At 51.1% G+C, this 15,690-nt stretch overlaps 1 protein-coding gene across 1 annotated transcript in view; it reads left to right on the top strand.

Moving 5' to 3' along the window:
• DPP6 (dipeptidyl peptidase like 6) overlaps nt 1-15,690 on the top strand; it is a 423,259-nt gene that overhangs the window by 388,080 nt on the left and 19,489 nt on the right. Inside the window, exons 17-18 of the mRNA XM_017860556.1 lie at nt 10,701-10,799; nt 15,288-15,357. Of these exons, the coding sequence (XP_017716045.1) occupies nt 10,701-10,799; nt 15,288-15,357 (169 nt within the window). The remainder of the gene's footprint in view (nt 1-10,700; nt 10,800-15,287; nt 15,358-15,690) is intronic.

Here is a 15,690-nt window from a genome sequence, read left to right as displayed (position 1 = left end):
TGATGTCCTCTTGCGACGCTTCACAGCCCGTCTCCAACCCAGCTGCATCCTCCCCAAACAAAATGCACTGAGCTTTCATTTTGTCTGCCAAACTGATGCATCCTGGGTGAGGAGGCAGGTGCCTGGTGTTTCCAGGCCCCCATTTCCAGCAGCATCTTGTTCGCGGTGTGGTTGGACCACATCAGAGACTCCTCATGGCCTCTGTAGTAGATGCAGGGTCCACAGCCTGAGGTTTGCGGGTGGATGTGCATCTCAGGCAGGCAACAAAGCCATTCTCAGGCCAGCACTTCACACACCAGCCTTTGGGCCTCAGGTAAGCTTGAGATCAGTTGTCCTCTTTCACGACTCAAAAGGCCACTGGAAGACTTCCAGGAGCAACACAAAGGCAAGCAGTAAATTACCCATCCCTGCAGATGCCTGTTTCATCCGAACACTCAGCCGACTCGCGGTTCTGCATCATTAGGATTCTGCAGAACCCCACACCACTTGTACTTGTTCCATTTGATGCTCCATCCTGAATGTCTCAGACAACCGTGTTCTGATCAGGGGCCAGAGTAAGGCTAGAGGTGACAGGGAACTTGCTCCAGGATGGGTGCTGTGGCAAATACTTTACATACTTTAGTTCATTTCATCCTCACAACAGCCTGTGAGGTGGGAACTGCTATCATCCCCACTTGTCAGCTAAGGAAGCTGAGGCACAGCAGCTTAGGTGATTGGGCCACATGCACGCAGCGAGGAAGCAAAAGCGATGGAGTTACATCTCGGACCCAAGCAGTAAGGCTCCAACAGAGCCTGTTCTTCCAGACAGATGGGCATTGCATGGCGCTGCTCAGTCACCTGCCCTCAGGCGGTCTGAAGGACAACTGCAAATCCAGAGCGGTGCCCAGCCTGCACTCCCATTGAGATGAGTCTGGGGAGGTGGAAGCAGTCACACCTGCAGCTCGTTCTCAGCACCTTCTCTGCCTGTACACCACCCCCAGGGCCCATCCGAACCAGCTCTGGGGTGAGCGTGCAACATGGCACTGTCTCCTGCTCTGAAAAGCCTTTCATGTCCCAGGGAAGAGATGCTCCTCAGGCCCTGATGGCTCTTAAACCAGTGGGGGGCCCCGTGGAATTAAGGGCTCTGCTTCCTGCAGCAGCTCAGCCTCCATGCACAGGCTGGGGTCATACTCCATGCACTGGGAGAGCTCAGCCCTTGAACTTCACCCTCTAATGCTAGCCTCTTAGCCCCCCAGGCAGCAGCCCTTGGCTGGCCATTCATTATTCTCTTTTGAATGTAATCGTAGCAGCAGTTCTGGGCTCTCCACACAGCACCAGCCCCTTCCTTGTACCAACCCTATGAGGTTCAATAATTCATCAGAGATCCACAGCAAACTTCAGGGCAAGGCCTAGACTCTTGTCTTATCTGACTTCCAAGCAGGCGCTCTTGACTGTGGGCTGGGGGCTGATACCAGATGTCTGACAAGGGACAAAAGGCAGCCCCAGACCCCAAGACCCAGGATCTCCTGGCCTTCACGTCGCTGCCACGTGGGAAACGTGCTCACAGCGGCAGGCCCTGTGACCACTGAGCTGCTGGTCAAAAAATCACCGCTGGTTGAGATCAGCCCTGGTGAGGCCATGCCAGCACAGGCATCTGCAGCTCACGCCTGTAGTGAACAGTGTGCAAAGCAGCAGCACTTCCAACCTGCCCTGCAGGGCTGAGCCAGGAAAGCGGGGCCCGTGGCCTACAGCTGGACAGGGAAAGGCAGGAGGTCTCAGAGAGCCAGCTCCTGAGCCGCTGTGTGACGCTATGACCGGCAGCCGAGGTGTGGCCCACGCTCCGTTACAGTGCAAAGCCTCGGCGCTGGTTATCAGTTAGCAAGGGGGGCTCTGGCAGGCTGGGACCCGGCTTCATCACACTATCCTCTTCCAGCCCTGCTGTGAAATTTGAAATTACTGTTTCAGAATTCTTTGTCCTTTCTCCTCCTCTCCCCCACTGACCCCAAAACCACCCTGGGAATATCTGACTTTTTTCCTCTTTAGAAAATCTTATCTACAAACAGAGCCTGCGGGGTGTTCACAGATGTGACTCTGAATTATTTAAAAGCTGTTTCCTTAAGAAGGTAATTATGGTTGGGACCAACCTATACTCATTTGGTGCCTGGATATTCAAACAACTTAGGTATTGGGATAAAAAAACCAACAAAATCATAGTGAATATGTTGCGGGCTTTAATGTAAATATGAAAGGCAGGTTCACTTAGAGACGTGGATGCCAACTCCACGTGTGGGAGTTGAAATCACCATGTGACTTGCAATGCAGCGCCACAGCCATGCAGAGAAAGTGTGCATGTGGCGGGGTTGAAGCTGGCTGCGCTGGCTGACAGCACCCCACGGCGTCCCGCAAGCACATGTGGGAGCTTGGGATCACTAGGCAGCCTGGTTCCCGCTCCTTTATGGCATCAAAAATTAGGTTTCTCTCCCTCCTACTCTCTTCATTTGGGTTTTTATAAGAAAGCAAAACCAGCCCCTACCACCAGTGGTGCCCAGGTGGGTCCATGAAGCAACGCCGGACACAGTAGGCTTCCAGTCTCTGTTCTTGCACCCGTGCTGCTAGGAGCACCCCTGCACCTGCCCCACCTTCTCCCTGAGGGACCCCCTCCTGGACTGTTGAGGCTGTGCCCACAGCTCCCCTTCCATCAAGCACGGGGCGCCCACACCTGGGGAGACGTCAGGAGCATGGCATTCTAGAGGGCCCATGTGTCACTGGCACACTACATACCAAGGAGTGTGCCCGCCATCCTGCAGGTTCCAGGGGGAGCAGTCAGACGTCCCTCTCTAAAAGCTTCTGGTCGCCATGCAGCGAATGGATGGAAGGGCCTGAGGTTGCAGACGGGAGGGCTGCTGGGGTCCGTGGTGAAGAGGATGAGAGTCTGGACCAGCTGGGGGGCCTCCAAGGAGGGGCTGCCTCTGCAGGACCTGCAGGGAGAGATGCAACTGGAAAGGGGCTGAAGAGCTGCCATCTCAATCCAGTCTGGGGAGGTGTGGCACTTGCCAAGGGTGGCGAAGCATCGTGCAGAATCCTACAGCCTGTGGCCCTTAAAACCTGGGTCTTGTCTAGTCCTAACAAAGAAGAAACAGCCCTGGCCGGGCATGGTGGCTCACACGTATAATTCCAGCACTTTGGGAGGCTGAGGCGAGTGGCTCACAAGGTCAGGAAATCGAGACCATCCTGGCTAGCACAGTGAAACCCCATCTCTACTAAAAATACAAAAAAAATTAGCCGGGCGTGGTGGCAGGCACCTGTAGTCCCAGCTACTTGGGAGGCTGAGGCAGGAGAATGGCGTGAGCCCGGGAGGCAGAGCTTGCAGTGAGCCGAGATTGCACCACAGCACTCCAGCCTGGGCGACAGAGCGAGTGAGACTCCGTCTCAAAAAAAAAAGAAAAGAAGAAGAAGGAACAGCTCTGCTGCCTCTTTGGGTGCAGCAGCAGGTGACTGGGTGGGTGTCTGGAGAGCAGGTCCTCATGTCTCTCACCCTGCAGGCCAGTTGGGCAGAGCTCTGACTCTCAGAAACAGCGGCTGGGACACAGCGGACAGCTGCCCCATCACAGCCATGGAGCCACCACTGAGGCTGGGGCCGTCCAGCAAGTGCACAAACCCGTTTCAGACCTGGAGGTAAAAGCCAGCTCTTTCCTACAGATCATATGGGGCAGAACCAAAAGGACTAAAAATGTAAAAAGATAAAGGAAAGTAAATGTTAAAAAAGAAAGAAGGAGAAGGAGAAGGAGAAGGAGGAGAAGAAGAAAGCCTGTCATTTCGAAAGCACCCTGCTGCCTAATTTCAGCCCTATGTCCTAACACAGCTGCATCGGACAAGTTTGTAACTAAGACCCACAGCTTTCAAACACTTTAAGGAGCAATTTGGTTGCCAAAGAAAGTCTCATTATAAAGTGGCCTTTATGTGAGGGGACCTTGCCAAGTCAGGCCAAGACAGAGGAAACTGGGCCCTCAGTCCTCAAGTAGTTTTGCTCGTGAAATCCCTAAGAGAATTTTTGAGAAATCATGTATCCCATACATATTTTAAGTTGTCACCTAAAGTTTTTCTCATTAATTCAAAACTATACAGAATAAGTTTTTAGCATATTGTATTTTACTTTAAAATAAATTACATCATCCTGTGATATCTAAGTATTGTGGCAATTTGATACCGACCACCGCCCAGTTAGATGTTTCTGGAACAAGTTCTTCTTAGCTTTACATCCTTCCTTTTCCTCCTCGAGCTGATATTTACATTCCATTTGCTGGCCCATCACCCCAGAATTCTGTCCTAATGTCATTTAATCTTGGAAATCTTGTAAAGGTTTTTTCTTTTGAATTTCCAGTGACCATAAGGCCATAATCATTGCTTGTTCGATGGAATTATCATCATAATTATCACTTGTTCACATCAAGCAATGAGGATACTTTACAAACTTTGATAATTGTTGGACATAAAACGTTATGATTGCTCTGAAACGCATCTCTTAGCAAGCTGGGCATCGTGGTTTTTCACTCGGCTCATGAGCGCACCTGACCCATTTCCAGAGAAGACCTTGTCAGAAACGTGTGCGCTCCTGGTTCTGTCACTGCTTTTGGTGGTTGCTTCTTTGTTTCTGTAGAACCTCTGAAAATGTGTTCATGTAAATAAGTAAATTGACGGAGAGGAGTCTTGTTATAGCAGTGCCATTTTCTCTGAACTCCTGACCTATATGCCAAAACATTGTGGCCCATCCATTCTCTGTCATTAAGGATTATTTTTAATGATCTATTGATTTTTAGCTCAGTGAGATTCCCCTTCGGTTTTGTTAAAATCAAAGGATGACAAGCCGACCACGTTGCTGGGGGCTCTTACCCATTACTGGGCTGGGTGGGGTTCTCTTAGTGAACTCAGCCTCGGTGGTCCCTCATCCTTCATGCGGGGCCCACCTGTGTGCAAGATGCCCCAGGGACAGACGAGGGGGCTCCAAGGCCTTCCTTGCCCTCGCGACGCCTGTGTAAGGCCATGATGAAAGAGGCACAGGAAAGGAGCAGCTCCTTGGATGAATCAGGCATGTCCATTCTCAGCACATTTGCCAGTAGGCTCCTGTGAATGCGGAGAGCCTGGGAACTGGTCTCCCGAATCCCGCCATGTGTCTGTGCTTGAAATCTTCTGGACCCACAGAGGTGCACACGTGAGCAGCTGTCCTGGTGAGTGGAGTGTTTGCAGATTTGCTGTCGGAACGTGTTAGACTTCGGTCCAGCATCTTGGGTGGGCGAGCTGGCATTTGGCTAACACAGAGTGGAAAACAAGCCGCGCTTGGAGCTGCACACCCTGCAGGATGTCTACAGGTGCTTCGTCCTCTCTACTACCTAATGCGGGAGGAGAGCTGGGCTTCACTGCCACCCAGCAGCTCTCAGTGCCTCGAGGAGCACCTCCAGGCTGGGCACTGTGCCAGCCACTGCACCCACTCATCTGTGGGCTGGGAGACACACACACGGGTCCACTCAATGCACAACTCCTCTGGCATTGAACGCCTGCCAGGGGCCTAGTGTGATGCTAGAAGGACCAAAAATAAATGCTGCCTACTGGGACCCTTCCCTCCAGTTGCTTAAAATCTGACTGGAGGAAAAAAGATATGACAAAAAGCACAACAGTTGCCCAAACTGTGTCACACTGACTCTCACAACTCAACATTTGGAGTTCAGAGAAAAGAGGCTGGGTGCTGTGGCTCACACCTGGAATCCCAACATTTTGGGAGACCAAGGTGGCAGGACCTCTTTTTCTTTTTTGACCTTTTGGGCTCAAGCAATCCTCCCACCTCAGTCCCATGAGTAGCTGGGACTACAGGCATGCATCACCATGCCTGGCTAATTTTTACATTTTCCCTTGGAGAGATCAGTTTTCCCTATGTTGCCCAGGCTGGCCTCAGACTCCTGGACTCAAGTGATCCTCCCGCCTTGGCCTCCCAAAGCGTTGGGATTACAGATGTGAGCCGCCGCGCCCGAACCCTTTCCTTTGTCTCTTCTATTTTGTTCATAAAACATGTCTCTATTGATCACTGCATGTATATGTGGAAGGAAGGACAATATGATTTTAAGAAATGTAATATTTAGTATCTTGGCCCCAAGATTCTACAATCCTTTCATGGGATTTTTTTTTTTTTTTTTTTTTTTGAGATGGTGTCTTGCTCTGTCACCTAGGCTCCAGGGCAGTGGTGCAATCGTGGCTCAAGCCATCCTCCCACTGCAGCCTCGACCTCCAGGGCTCAAGCTGTCCTCCCACTTCAGCCTCCTGAGTAACTGGGACCACAGGTGTGTGCCACCATGCCTGGATTTTTTTATTTTTATATTTTGTAGAGATGAAGTTGGGATTACAGGTGTGAGCCACTGCACCCAGCGAGGAAGATCTCTTGAGTCCAGGAGTTTGAGACTAGCCTGGGCAACAGAGTGAGACCCTACCTCTGCAAAAATTACAAAATTTAGCCGGTTATGGTGGGGTATGCCTGTAATCCCAGCTACTCGGGAGGCCAAGGTGGGAGGATTGCTTGAGCCCAGGACTTTGAGGCTGCAGTGAGTTATGATTTTACCACTGCACTCCAACCTGGGTGCAAGACCCTGTCTCAACAAACAAAAATGGAGCTCAAAGAAAAGAGATATCCAGTTAAGGTGAGTAAGTTTAAACAGTAGTCATGCGGGCTCTGGGCCTGAATCTGGTCTTGGAATACGACTGATGGCACAGCCCTGGGGTGGGCAGATGGCAGCTGCAAGAGCACAGAGAGGGGGCGAGGTGGGGCAGAGAGGGGTCTTACTGATGGCCACAGGGGAAGGTGCACGTGACGAGTGAGCAGAAATAGGGCAGGAGAGGCCTGGACTAGAAAGGCACAGAAAACCCAGGCAGGGGAAGTCAGGCCAAGGCAACAGGGAGATGCCGGAGAGACTTCTGCCTAAGCCTCCGCGTGCAGACACCATCCTGCAGTTTTACTTCTTGTGGAAATATGAGAAAGGGAAGGGGCTGCTCTCCTCCTCTTTTAGATCCGTTGCCTATTGGTTTTCATTGGATCTGGTCACCAATTTTCCAAAATTTAGCACAGTGGTGATTCCACCAATCCCCTGAACCTGCTGGGCCACTTGGAAGCATGTCTTGCAACAGTGCACAGCTACACCACGACCTGCCCATGGGGGGCAGCGAGGGAAGCAGCCTCGTGAGCAGGCATGAGTCTCTGCGGTCTCACGGTGTCCAGATCTGATAATAGCTAATTCCACCAAATATGAGAGGGAGCTCACATTTAATTAAGGAGTGGCCATTTGTATGCTCCAGACTGGAGGTCCCCACTGCCCTGAAGTCAAAAGAAGGGTCCTTCAGGGAATATGCCAATCTTTTCTGATTTCTCTGCTGAGCTCCTGCCCTCTTTGAATGCAATTATGGGAACAAATAAAATGGCTTAACTCAAGTCCCCTGTGGGACAGTCAGCTCTCTGCTGATAAAACCAGTTGTGTGGGCAATCATTAAATGAGAAATCTAATATTTAACTAAATTTAATAGTCTGTTGCTTTGGTGCTTTCCTGTGAAGGGTGGGATTTCAATAGAGAGGAACGAGGTATTCACGTGCAGCCTGTGCAGTCTGTGAGCCATCAGAACGTGGTGTGTTCCCACATGAAGCCAGAACTCTCAGATCCAGAAATGGTAACGGGTGTTTGGTGGCCAGCCTGTGATCCGTTAGCTCTAGGCAAGCCTGACTCAGAGGGCAGCAGAACACATTGCTCCCTGAGTTTAACTTTCTCCTTCGTGATCAGCATTTGAGATCGCACTGTGGCACCGGAAACATCAAATTCACCTGCGTACATACGGAGACAAGACCTTTAACCGGCTGTGAGAGGGTCTGTCTGCACTTTCTCTCATTTTGAGATGTAGTCATCCAGACAGGCTCTTGCCACCAGCAGACCCCCCCGCTGAAGCCCTTTCTGGGACGCAGAAGCAGAAGCTAACTGGTAGCAAGAAGCCCATCTCTGTTCTTGTTGGTAGAGGGTCTGTCTACCTTTTTCCTGCCAATTCCCTTGACCTACCTGGCTTGTCACTTCTATCATTTGACCCACATTTGCACACCCCAAGTTCCTCACCTGTTTTCCACCTGGGATGATCATGTCAGCAGGCAGAGCAGCAAAGATCACAGGTTCTCCAAGGGTTACAGCTGAAGCATCAAGATGACCTCATGAGATCCAGGCACTGGTCTCCGACAATCGGCTGGAGTTTGGAGAGTATGCATGGATTGCCTCATAGTCCCAGAGTCCAGTGAATTAACTTAGGCACATCATTAGTCTTCTAAGCATCAGAAACTTTTCCATCAATGTAATGCAGTTTGCTTTGGGTTCTTGGGTCTGTGCCATGTGGGAAACACTGGTTGACAGTCCAGCCTCGGTTTTTCCAACTCTTGCCATTCAAGAGGTCTGAGCCTGGGGAACTTTTGCAGCTTCCTGAGACACTCAGGAGGACCTCTCAGTCCTGTTTAGTTTCCTGGGTCCACATGGGAACAAGGAGAAAGACTTGGGTGGAAACCCAGACACGTTACCATCTAAAGATGCTTAATTTCCAAGAAATGAATTGATTTTCCATAAACCCATCTACCCAGGGTACTCAAAACTAGTGCATTTTGTCCCTGGGATGGGACTGAACACGGATACCTTGGCATGGGTTAGGGAGAAGGATTTGCAGCCAGGAAAATGACCTAAACTGTCATTTTGACAGGTGCCTGAGATAGGGTGGTCAGGCCCCTCTTGGAGGAGGTGATGCTTGTGTTGATGGAGGAGAAGGAGCTAGCAAGGAAGATTTCAAACACAGAGCAGCACGCGCAAAGGCCCTGGGGCAGCAAAGAGCTTGGGAAATGTGTTCTCTTCATTACCCGGCTGCACTCCCTGCTAGTCTTCCTTTGCTGTAACTGTGAATAGAACATGAAGGATATGCAGTCACTGTCTCATAAACCAACTCCTCTCACCCGAGTGTGTGCCTGGAGCATTAAGGGCTGAGGGCATTTGGACTCAATGAGTCCAACACCAGTCAACACCAATGAGTGCTGCCCCCCATCCATTAGGAACGTGGGCTGAGGCTGTGAAGCTGGCGCGGGGGCATGCAGGCACCTTGGCGTGGAGTGTGCTCCCCTAACTCACGTGCATGACTGCGAGGGAGAACACGCCACCTCTGCAGCCAGGTCTCTGGGTCTCAGAGTTAAGGTCAAGTCTACTTGGGCTTCCCTCGGACTTCACCACTGCAGACAGCCCTTGCAGACGCAGCTGTGTTTCCTGCTGTCTGCAAGGGACACGTTTCTTGCATGCTACATGATGTTCGGAATCTTTCCCAGTGGTGGTCTAATGTCAGATTTGTTAAAACTCTACCTGTTTGAAAACAAGTGTCACCATTTCTCCCCTTATTTTTTAATCAAAGCTAAATATTCAAATATGTGTCCAGCAACTCGCAAGTCATTTTCATTTTATTTACGCATCACAAGCACTGGGACCTTCCACTTCCCTCTGTTCCTCTACAGAAGGTTGCCAGGCCTGCTGGGCACAGTTCTTGAATAAAGCCACAGCCCCATGTTCTCCACACTAAGCCACACGTCCAGAGTCTCCTAGAGATGGGCAGTCATTTGACCTCCAGCTGCCCTGGAGAAGCGCCCGCCTGCAGAGCGTCAGAGCAGCACTTTTTTTTTCTTTCCAAGGGAGTTATACGGGAGGATGATTGGACATCCATTCTAGCATTGTTTGTGATCATTCGTTTACTCTAAACAAGTGCACAAATTACAGCTGCTTCAAAGTGATCTGACGAGCCAAAGGCAAAGTTCCTCGCAGAAAAATTCCCTTTCACAGTGAACCACAAGTTGTCCCCATGTGTAGGCTTAGTGTGAGAAGGGAGAAAGGAAGGTGGGTGGTTTTGATGACACATCAGACGATGAAATGAAGTAGAATGGCCATTTCAGTAGATGAACAGAGTGGGCTCCTCAGGGGACTTCTTTGCATTTGAAGAAATAGATAACGAGGACGTGTGTGCGCTGTCGCAGCCTGAGGCACAAAGGTCCAGCACATCCACGCCGCAGTGCGGAACTGACCTTGGTCTCTACCATGGAGGGAGGACAGCCAGTCCCACCACAGTGTGGAGGAAGGTTCACACCACTCCACTGTCCACAAATACAGTCATTGAAGTTAAGGTCTGTCCAGAGACCAGCTTATCTTCTGTTTTAGGAGAGAGATCAGAATCCATTTTATTTCTGGGAACATTTAATAAAGATGACACCCTAGTTTCCACCCTCCTTTCCTTTTCTGGTTATTATGGCCACAATTTTTGGAAAACCATTTGTCCTAACAGATGTGTAATGTAGGTTTTCCTAAAACCAGCAGTCATGGGGAGAATCATACCAAAACCTGTGCGTGTGACACCACGGAGAACAAAAACCTCTGGTGGGAGAAGGAGAGAGCCTAAGACAGTGGGGAGAATCTTTAATCCGCCCCAATCCCAGATTTGAGACTGAGCTTTTAAGTGCATAACTTGAGCGTGTTTTTTAATGCCCAGTTTCTTGGTCTGTACACTAGAAATAATAACAACCACCTCCGAGGCTGATGAAAGTAGCAGTCTACACACGTGAAAAGCCACGGCCCACCGAGGTCCTCCGTGAGTGACCCTTGCATCTCAGCGTGTCCCTGTTTCCTCTCTTTCAGAAATGTTTGACCTAGAAACAAATGAACATGTCAAGAAGGCCATAAATGACCGACAGATGCCTAAAGTGGAATACAGGAACATCGAGATTGATGATTATAGTAAGTACTACGTTTTTCCCCTTTAAAAAGAATGAAAAAGAGAAAGACACAGTGTGGTCATCAGCAGCAGGCACCGTGCACAGAAGGCTCCCCGAGCACAGGGGTGTATCTTGCCCTGCAGCTCCTCTGGCATGGAGCGTCTTGTGTTCAGAACCAAGATGCTCACTCTGGTGACAAAATGAGAAAAAGCAGGGCACAAGATCTCTCTCCCTGAGAGGCTGACAATTGCTTCAAAGCAAGATCGCAGACTCCAACGCTCTTCTTGTTTGGTGACCGTGTCAAGACACCGACCGTCCAGAAAAACCTCTTCCCTCTGGAAATTCCCTTTCTGTGCCATCTGAAGTCCTTCCTGCCTCATCAGCTGGTGGAGGGTGGGCTGATGAGGGGTGTCCTTGCAGCCGGAGTTTACGTGAGGAGGTTTGAGTGCTGTTACTTCCTAGGAAACGCCTCTCACTCTGCCTCTCTCTGCCTGTGCCCTTCTTTCCTTGAACTGTCCCTCCAGCCATTCGGTAAGTTCTCCTGGGCACTAACTCTGCGCTAGGCGTTGCTAAGCACTAAACACCCCACAGCATTGGCTGGACCTGGACTCACAGCTCCAGGAGGGAGGCAGAGCCTGGGAGCCTCAACTCCCACCTCTGCGCAGCTGGCTCCCAAGTCAACCCGGCTGGCCCCGTGTCCTAACTGCCCACCAGGTCGTTACTCTTGGAAACCCCAAGTGTAAAATGCCCACAGCAGATTTCACTGTCTTCCCGCAGAACTCTGTCCGCCTCCAGACTCCCCAACATCTACGCATAGCAGCCTTTTGGTGGTAGGTTGGCGTCAAATAACTGAGACTTCAAACCTTGAAGTGGAGACACCGCTTGCGCGTCACCTCCGAGGCTGAAAACAGGTTTCCCTCCTGTGCAAGCTCTGACTGCCTGATAGTAACTGCAGGAGCGCTTTGTTGAAAGAGAAGGTTTCCAGGACTCTGGGGAAAGCGTGTTGAGGCTGATAAGTAACACGGAGCTAAAAGGGCAGCGGGGAGAAGCCACACGCCTTGCGTTTGCCTCCCCAGACTGTCTCTGGAACCTCTTTGTCTGCCCTTCCCCGACACTAGACAGTGGCGTGTCGCCTGGGGCCTGGCATCTTCGCTGGCAGCCCCCTTGTGCTCAGCAGCTTAGAAGAGACACAACCACCTGACAGACTCAGCTCCCAAGAGCAGGAACCAAGGCTCACCCCATGAAACAAATCAGGTCCCCTAAACAGTACGTGCTGCAAAGCTGCGTTGCGTAGAGCAGAAAGCAAACAGCACGAGAGTTCAGAGAAGAGCCTGAGACTGGGCTGGGGACGTGTGGGGAACGCTCATGGAACATGGGACTTGAACATGGTTCCTGGAGTCAACCTCGGGTGGGCTCACAAGAGGCGAGAGTGCAATCCAGAGAAGAGGGCAGTGTGAGGGGCTTAGGGGCTTAGGCAAGAGCGAGTGCAGTTCACTGTGGCTGGGTCCAGAGGCTGCCCTGGAGTCCCAGCCTGCAGGACAGCCCAGGTGTGGGCCCTGCACAGGGACCCTCACTTCCCTGTGCTTGCCACGCCCTTCCTGCAGCCCACCACAGGCCCGGGCCAAAAAATCCTGCCCCTGCCATTTGGCCGTAGGAAGCTATGCTCTATCAGAACTTTTCTGGACATTGCATTCACCTCTGAAAGTCAGAACATTCTGGAATTTTGATGCACTTCAAATCCACCCCCAACACACTTACATGTCCAGAGGCTCTCTCTCTTAAAATACCCTGAAGGTGACCATGCCATGGAAGGGGGCATGAAGGAAATGAGTAGGGAATGGTCTAGAAGAGAATAATTTTGTGTATGTCTGTGTGTGAGGCAGAGTCTCACTCTGTCCCCCAGGCTGGAGTGCAGTGGTACAATCTTGGGTTACTGTAGCCTTGACCTCCTGAGCTCAAGTGATCCTCCCACCTCAGCCTCCTGAGTAGCTGGGACCACAGGCAGGCCACCATGCCCAACTAATTCTTTCTTTTTTTTTTTTTAGTAGAGACAGCGTCTCACTATGTTGCCCAGACTGGTCTTGAACTACTGGGCTCAAGCAATCCTGCCTCAGTCCCCGCAAAGTCCCAGGATTACAGGTGTCAGCCATCATGCCCAGCCTAGAGGAGGAAGAAGAGAAACTCAAGAAAACCGTAAACAAGGGTCGGGCACAGTGGCTTACACCTGTATTCCCATTACTTTGGGAAGCCGAGGAGGGCGGATCACTTGAGATCAGGAGTTCAAGACAAGCCTGGCCAACGTGGTAAAACCCCATCTCTACAAAAAAATACAAAAATTAGCCAGGCGTGATGGCATGTGCTTGTAATCCCAGTTACTTGGGAGGCTGAGGCACAAGAATCACTTGAACCTGGAAGGCAGAGGTTGCAGTGAGCCAAGATCGCACCACTGCACTCCAGCCTTGGCAACAGAGTGAGACTCTCTCTCATAAAACAAAAAACAACAAACAAACAAAAAAATGGATGCTGTGACAATCTGCTTTGGCCAAGAAATGTGTGTATTGGCCAGTCGCAGTGGCTCACGCCTATAATCCCAGCACTTTGGGAGGCCGAGGCATGCGGATCACTTGAGGTCAGCAGTTCAAGACCAGCCTGACCAACATGCTGAAACTCTGTCTCTACTAAAAATACAAAAGTTAGCTGGGTGTGGTGGTGCACACTTGTAATCCCAGCTATTGGGGAGGCTGAGGCAGGAGAATCACTTGAACCCAGGAGGTGGAGGTTGCAGTGAGCTGAGATCACACCACTGGACTCCAGCGGGCTGACAGAATGAGACTCCATCTCAAAAAAAAAAAAAAAGAAAAAGAACTGTGTGTATATTATCCCAGCCCAATGGAGAGACCATTGCCCCGGCGTGTCTCTGAAGCTCCTCTGTTCTCAGCTCGAGCCTCCTCAGCAGCCTTGGCAGCCAGGCCGTCACCCTGGCAAGATCCCTTTCTGAGCTCCTCAGACCTGGCCTCCCCCTCCAGCGCACTCTACCCACTGCTGTCCCAGTAACACTTCCCAAGCCTGCAGCACTGGTGTGTGACTGTCATCCCTTCCTCTTAGAAAATACAGAAAAATCTTTCGAAGCACAAAGCCAGCTTTCCCACCCTTGCCACACACTCTGTCCAGCAGGGGGTTTCCTTGAAAGGCAGGTGGGTACAGATGCCAGGAGAGGATGTGGGGCGCCTGTATGAGCCCGGCATCAGGAAGACCCCCTTAGGGATCGCAGGAAATCTGAAAGAGGTCAGCCCTACCCACCTGGCTGGGTTTTGTTTTTTCATTTTGTGCTACCAGAGGCTAATGCTTTTCTTTTCTTTTCTTTTCTTTTCTTTTTTTTCTTTTAGAAAAGTAGGACATCTTCCAGAAAGGCTCCCCCGAAATGTTCTCAGCCAGTCAGAACCCGGTTTCCAAGGTCTGCCCTTGGGCTTATCAGTGGCAGGGGGCAGCCCAGACCATGTTTTATGGAATTTAAATGATGAAGTCCAAGGCCTGCCTCTTGGCTAGTCCCTGGGCCATTGAGCCAATTTGCAAGCCATTAACATTCAGCCCGAATCAGTCAAGAGACGCCAGGTCAGAGCTGGCTGCCCAGCCAGCCTCCCAAGCCTGCAGTGTATCTGTGTAGTAATTGTATTGAAAAGCCGCTAATTCCAATTTAATTGCTGTGCCTTTGGTAATCTGGGTCGTAGTTAACATCAATAAATAAATTCCAACTTGGATGGGAAGGTTTGTTGGGAGGTGGGGGGGTGCAGAAGAAATTGGTGAGGCAGGTTTTTGAGGTTTGGTTCCTACCCAGTCTCCCTCACCCACTGGATTTCATGCTGCTGAGAACCAGATCCAGTGACCCTGGTAGCCACAGGATCCAGTGGGCTGTACCATCCTTCCCTGGCATCCTCTAGCTGTGACTGCAGCAGAGCTACAGAACCACCCAGCACAAACCTACCAACAGCGAGACCCGCAGTGCCACCTGGCTCTGCACAGAGGCACTGCCATGGGCCGGCACCCTCTCCCCTCTAGGCGGCCCCCTGTTTCACCCCACACTCTGTCTCTTCCTCTCCCTGCCTCCCTGCTCCCAAATATCCATCCCCAGCATCCCCGATCAGATGCTGAGAGATGCTTTGTTGCTGCAGACAGCCTGCCCCCTCTCAGGGCACCATATTTCCCTGCCTGAAATTCTGCTGCTGGCAAGTACCCAGGCCATTGAGTCTTCTGTGCATTCAGTGTGCTCCCATATGCAAGACTGAATGGAAGCTTCAGAGAAATTAAGCTTCACACAGGTTGGGTGACTTTCCCAAGGCCACACAGCAGGCCAGAGTCCTCAGGATGAAAACTCTGGGCCAGTCTCTGTCCTGTGGGCTTCCCCTCAGGCCCCATCCAGAGCACCCTCACCCCCACGGTCACCCAAGGGCATGCCCGATACCCCATGGCCAGCGTTGCCTCCTAACCCATGCTGTGCTCTGCTTCTCCCCAGACCTGCCCATGCAGATCCTGAAGCCAGCAACCTTCACCGACACCACCCACTACCCTCTGCTCCTGGTGGTGTAAGTATCGTCATGTCTGTCTTTCCCTGGGCCTCGCTCTGGGGCTCCGTGACCCCTGTGATAAATGAATATTTAACTCTTAGGAAAAGATAAGCAGGAGAAATGATATGGTTGCAAACTGAACACATAAGATCGTTTAGCCCAATGTCAGGTTCTTTAGGACTCTTGAAGACACCCAGAGGTTAAAAGAAAGTGGGTGCTATGTACCCACCACCTCTCCCCAGGCTGCCTCAGGTTCTGTGACTATAAAGCGAAGCTGCTGGGATCATCATAGTGGCATCTTGCATGACAGGCTCACTGGAGGCAGGCAGGGGACAGGTCCCAAGACACAGA

This window comes from Rhinopithecus bieti, unplaced genomic scaffold (genome assembly GCF_001698545.2).
Source record: "Rhinopithecus bieti isolate Rb0 unplaced genomic scaffold, ASM169854v2 scaffold_50877, whole genome shotgun sequence".
NCBI classification, from domain to species: Eukaryota; Metazoa; Chordata; class Mammalia; order Primates; family Cercopithecidae; genus Rhinopithecus; species Rhinopithecus bieti.
This window is presented reverse-complemented; position numbering and strand designations above follow the sequence as displayed.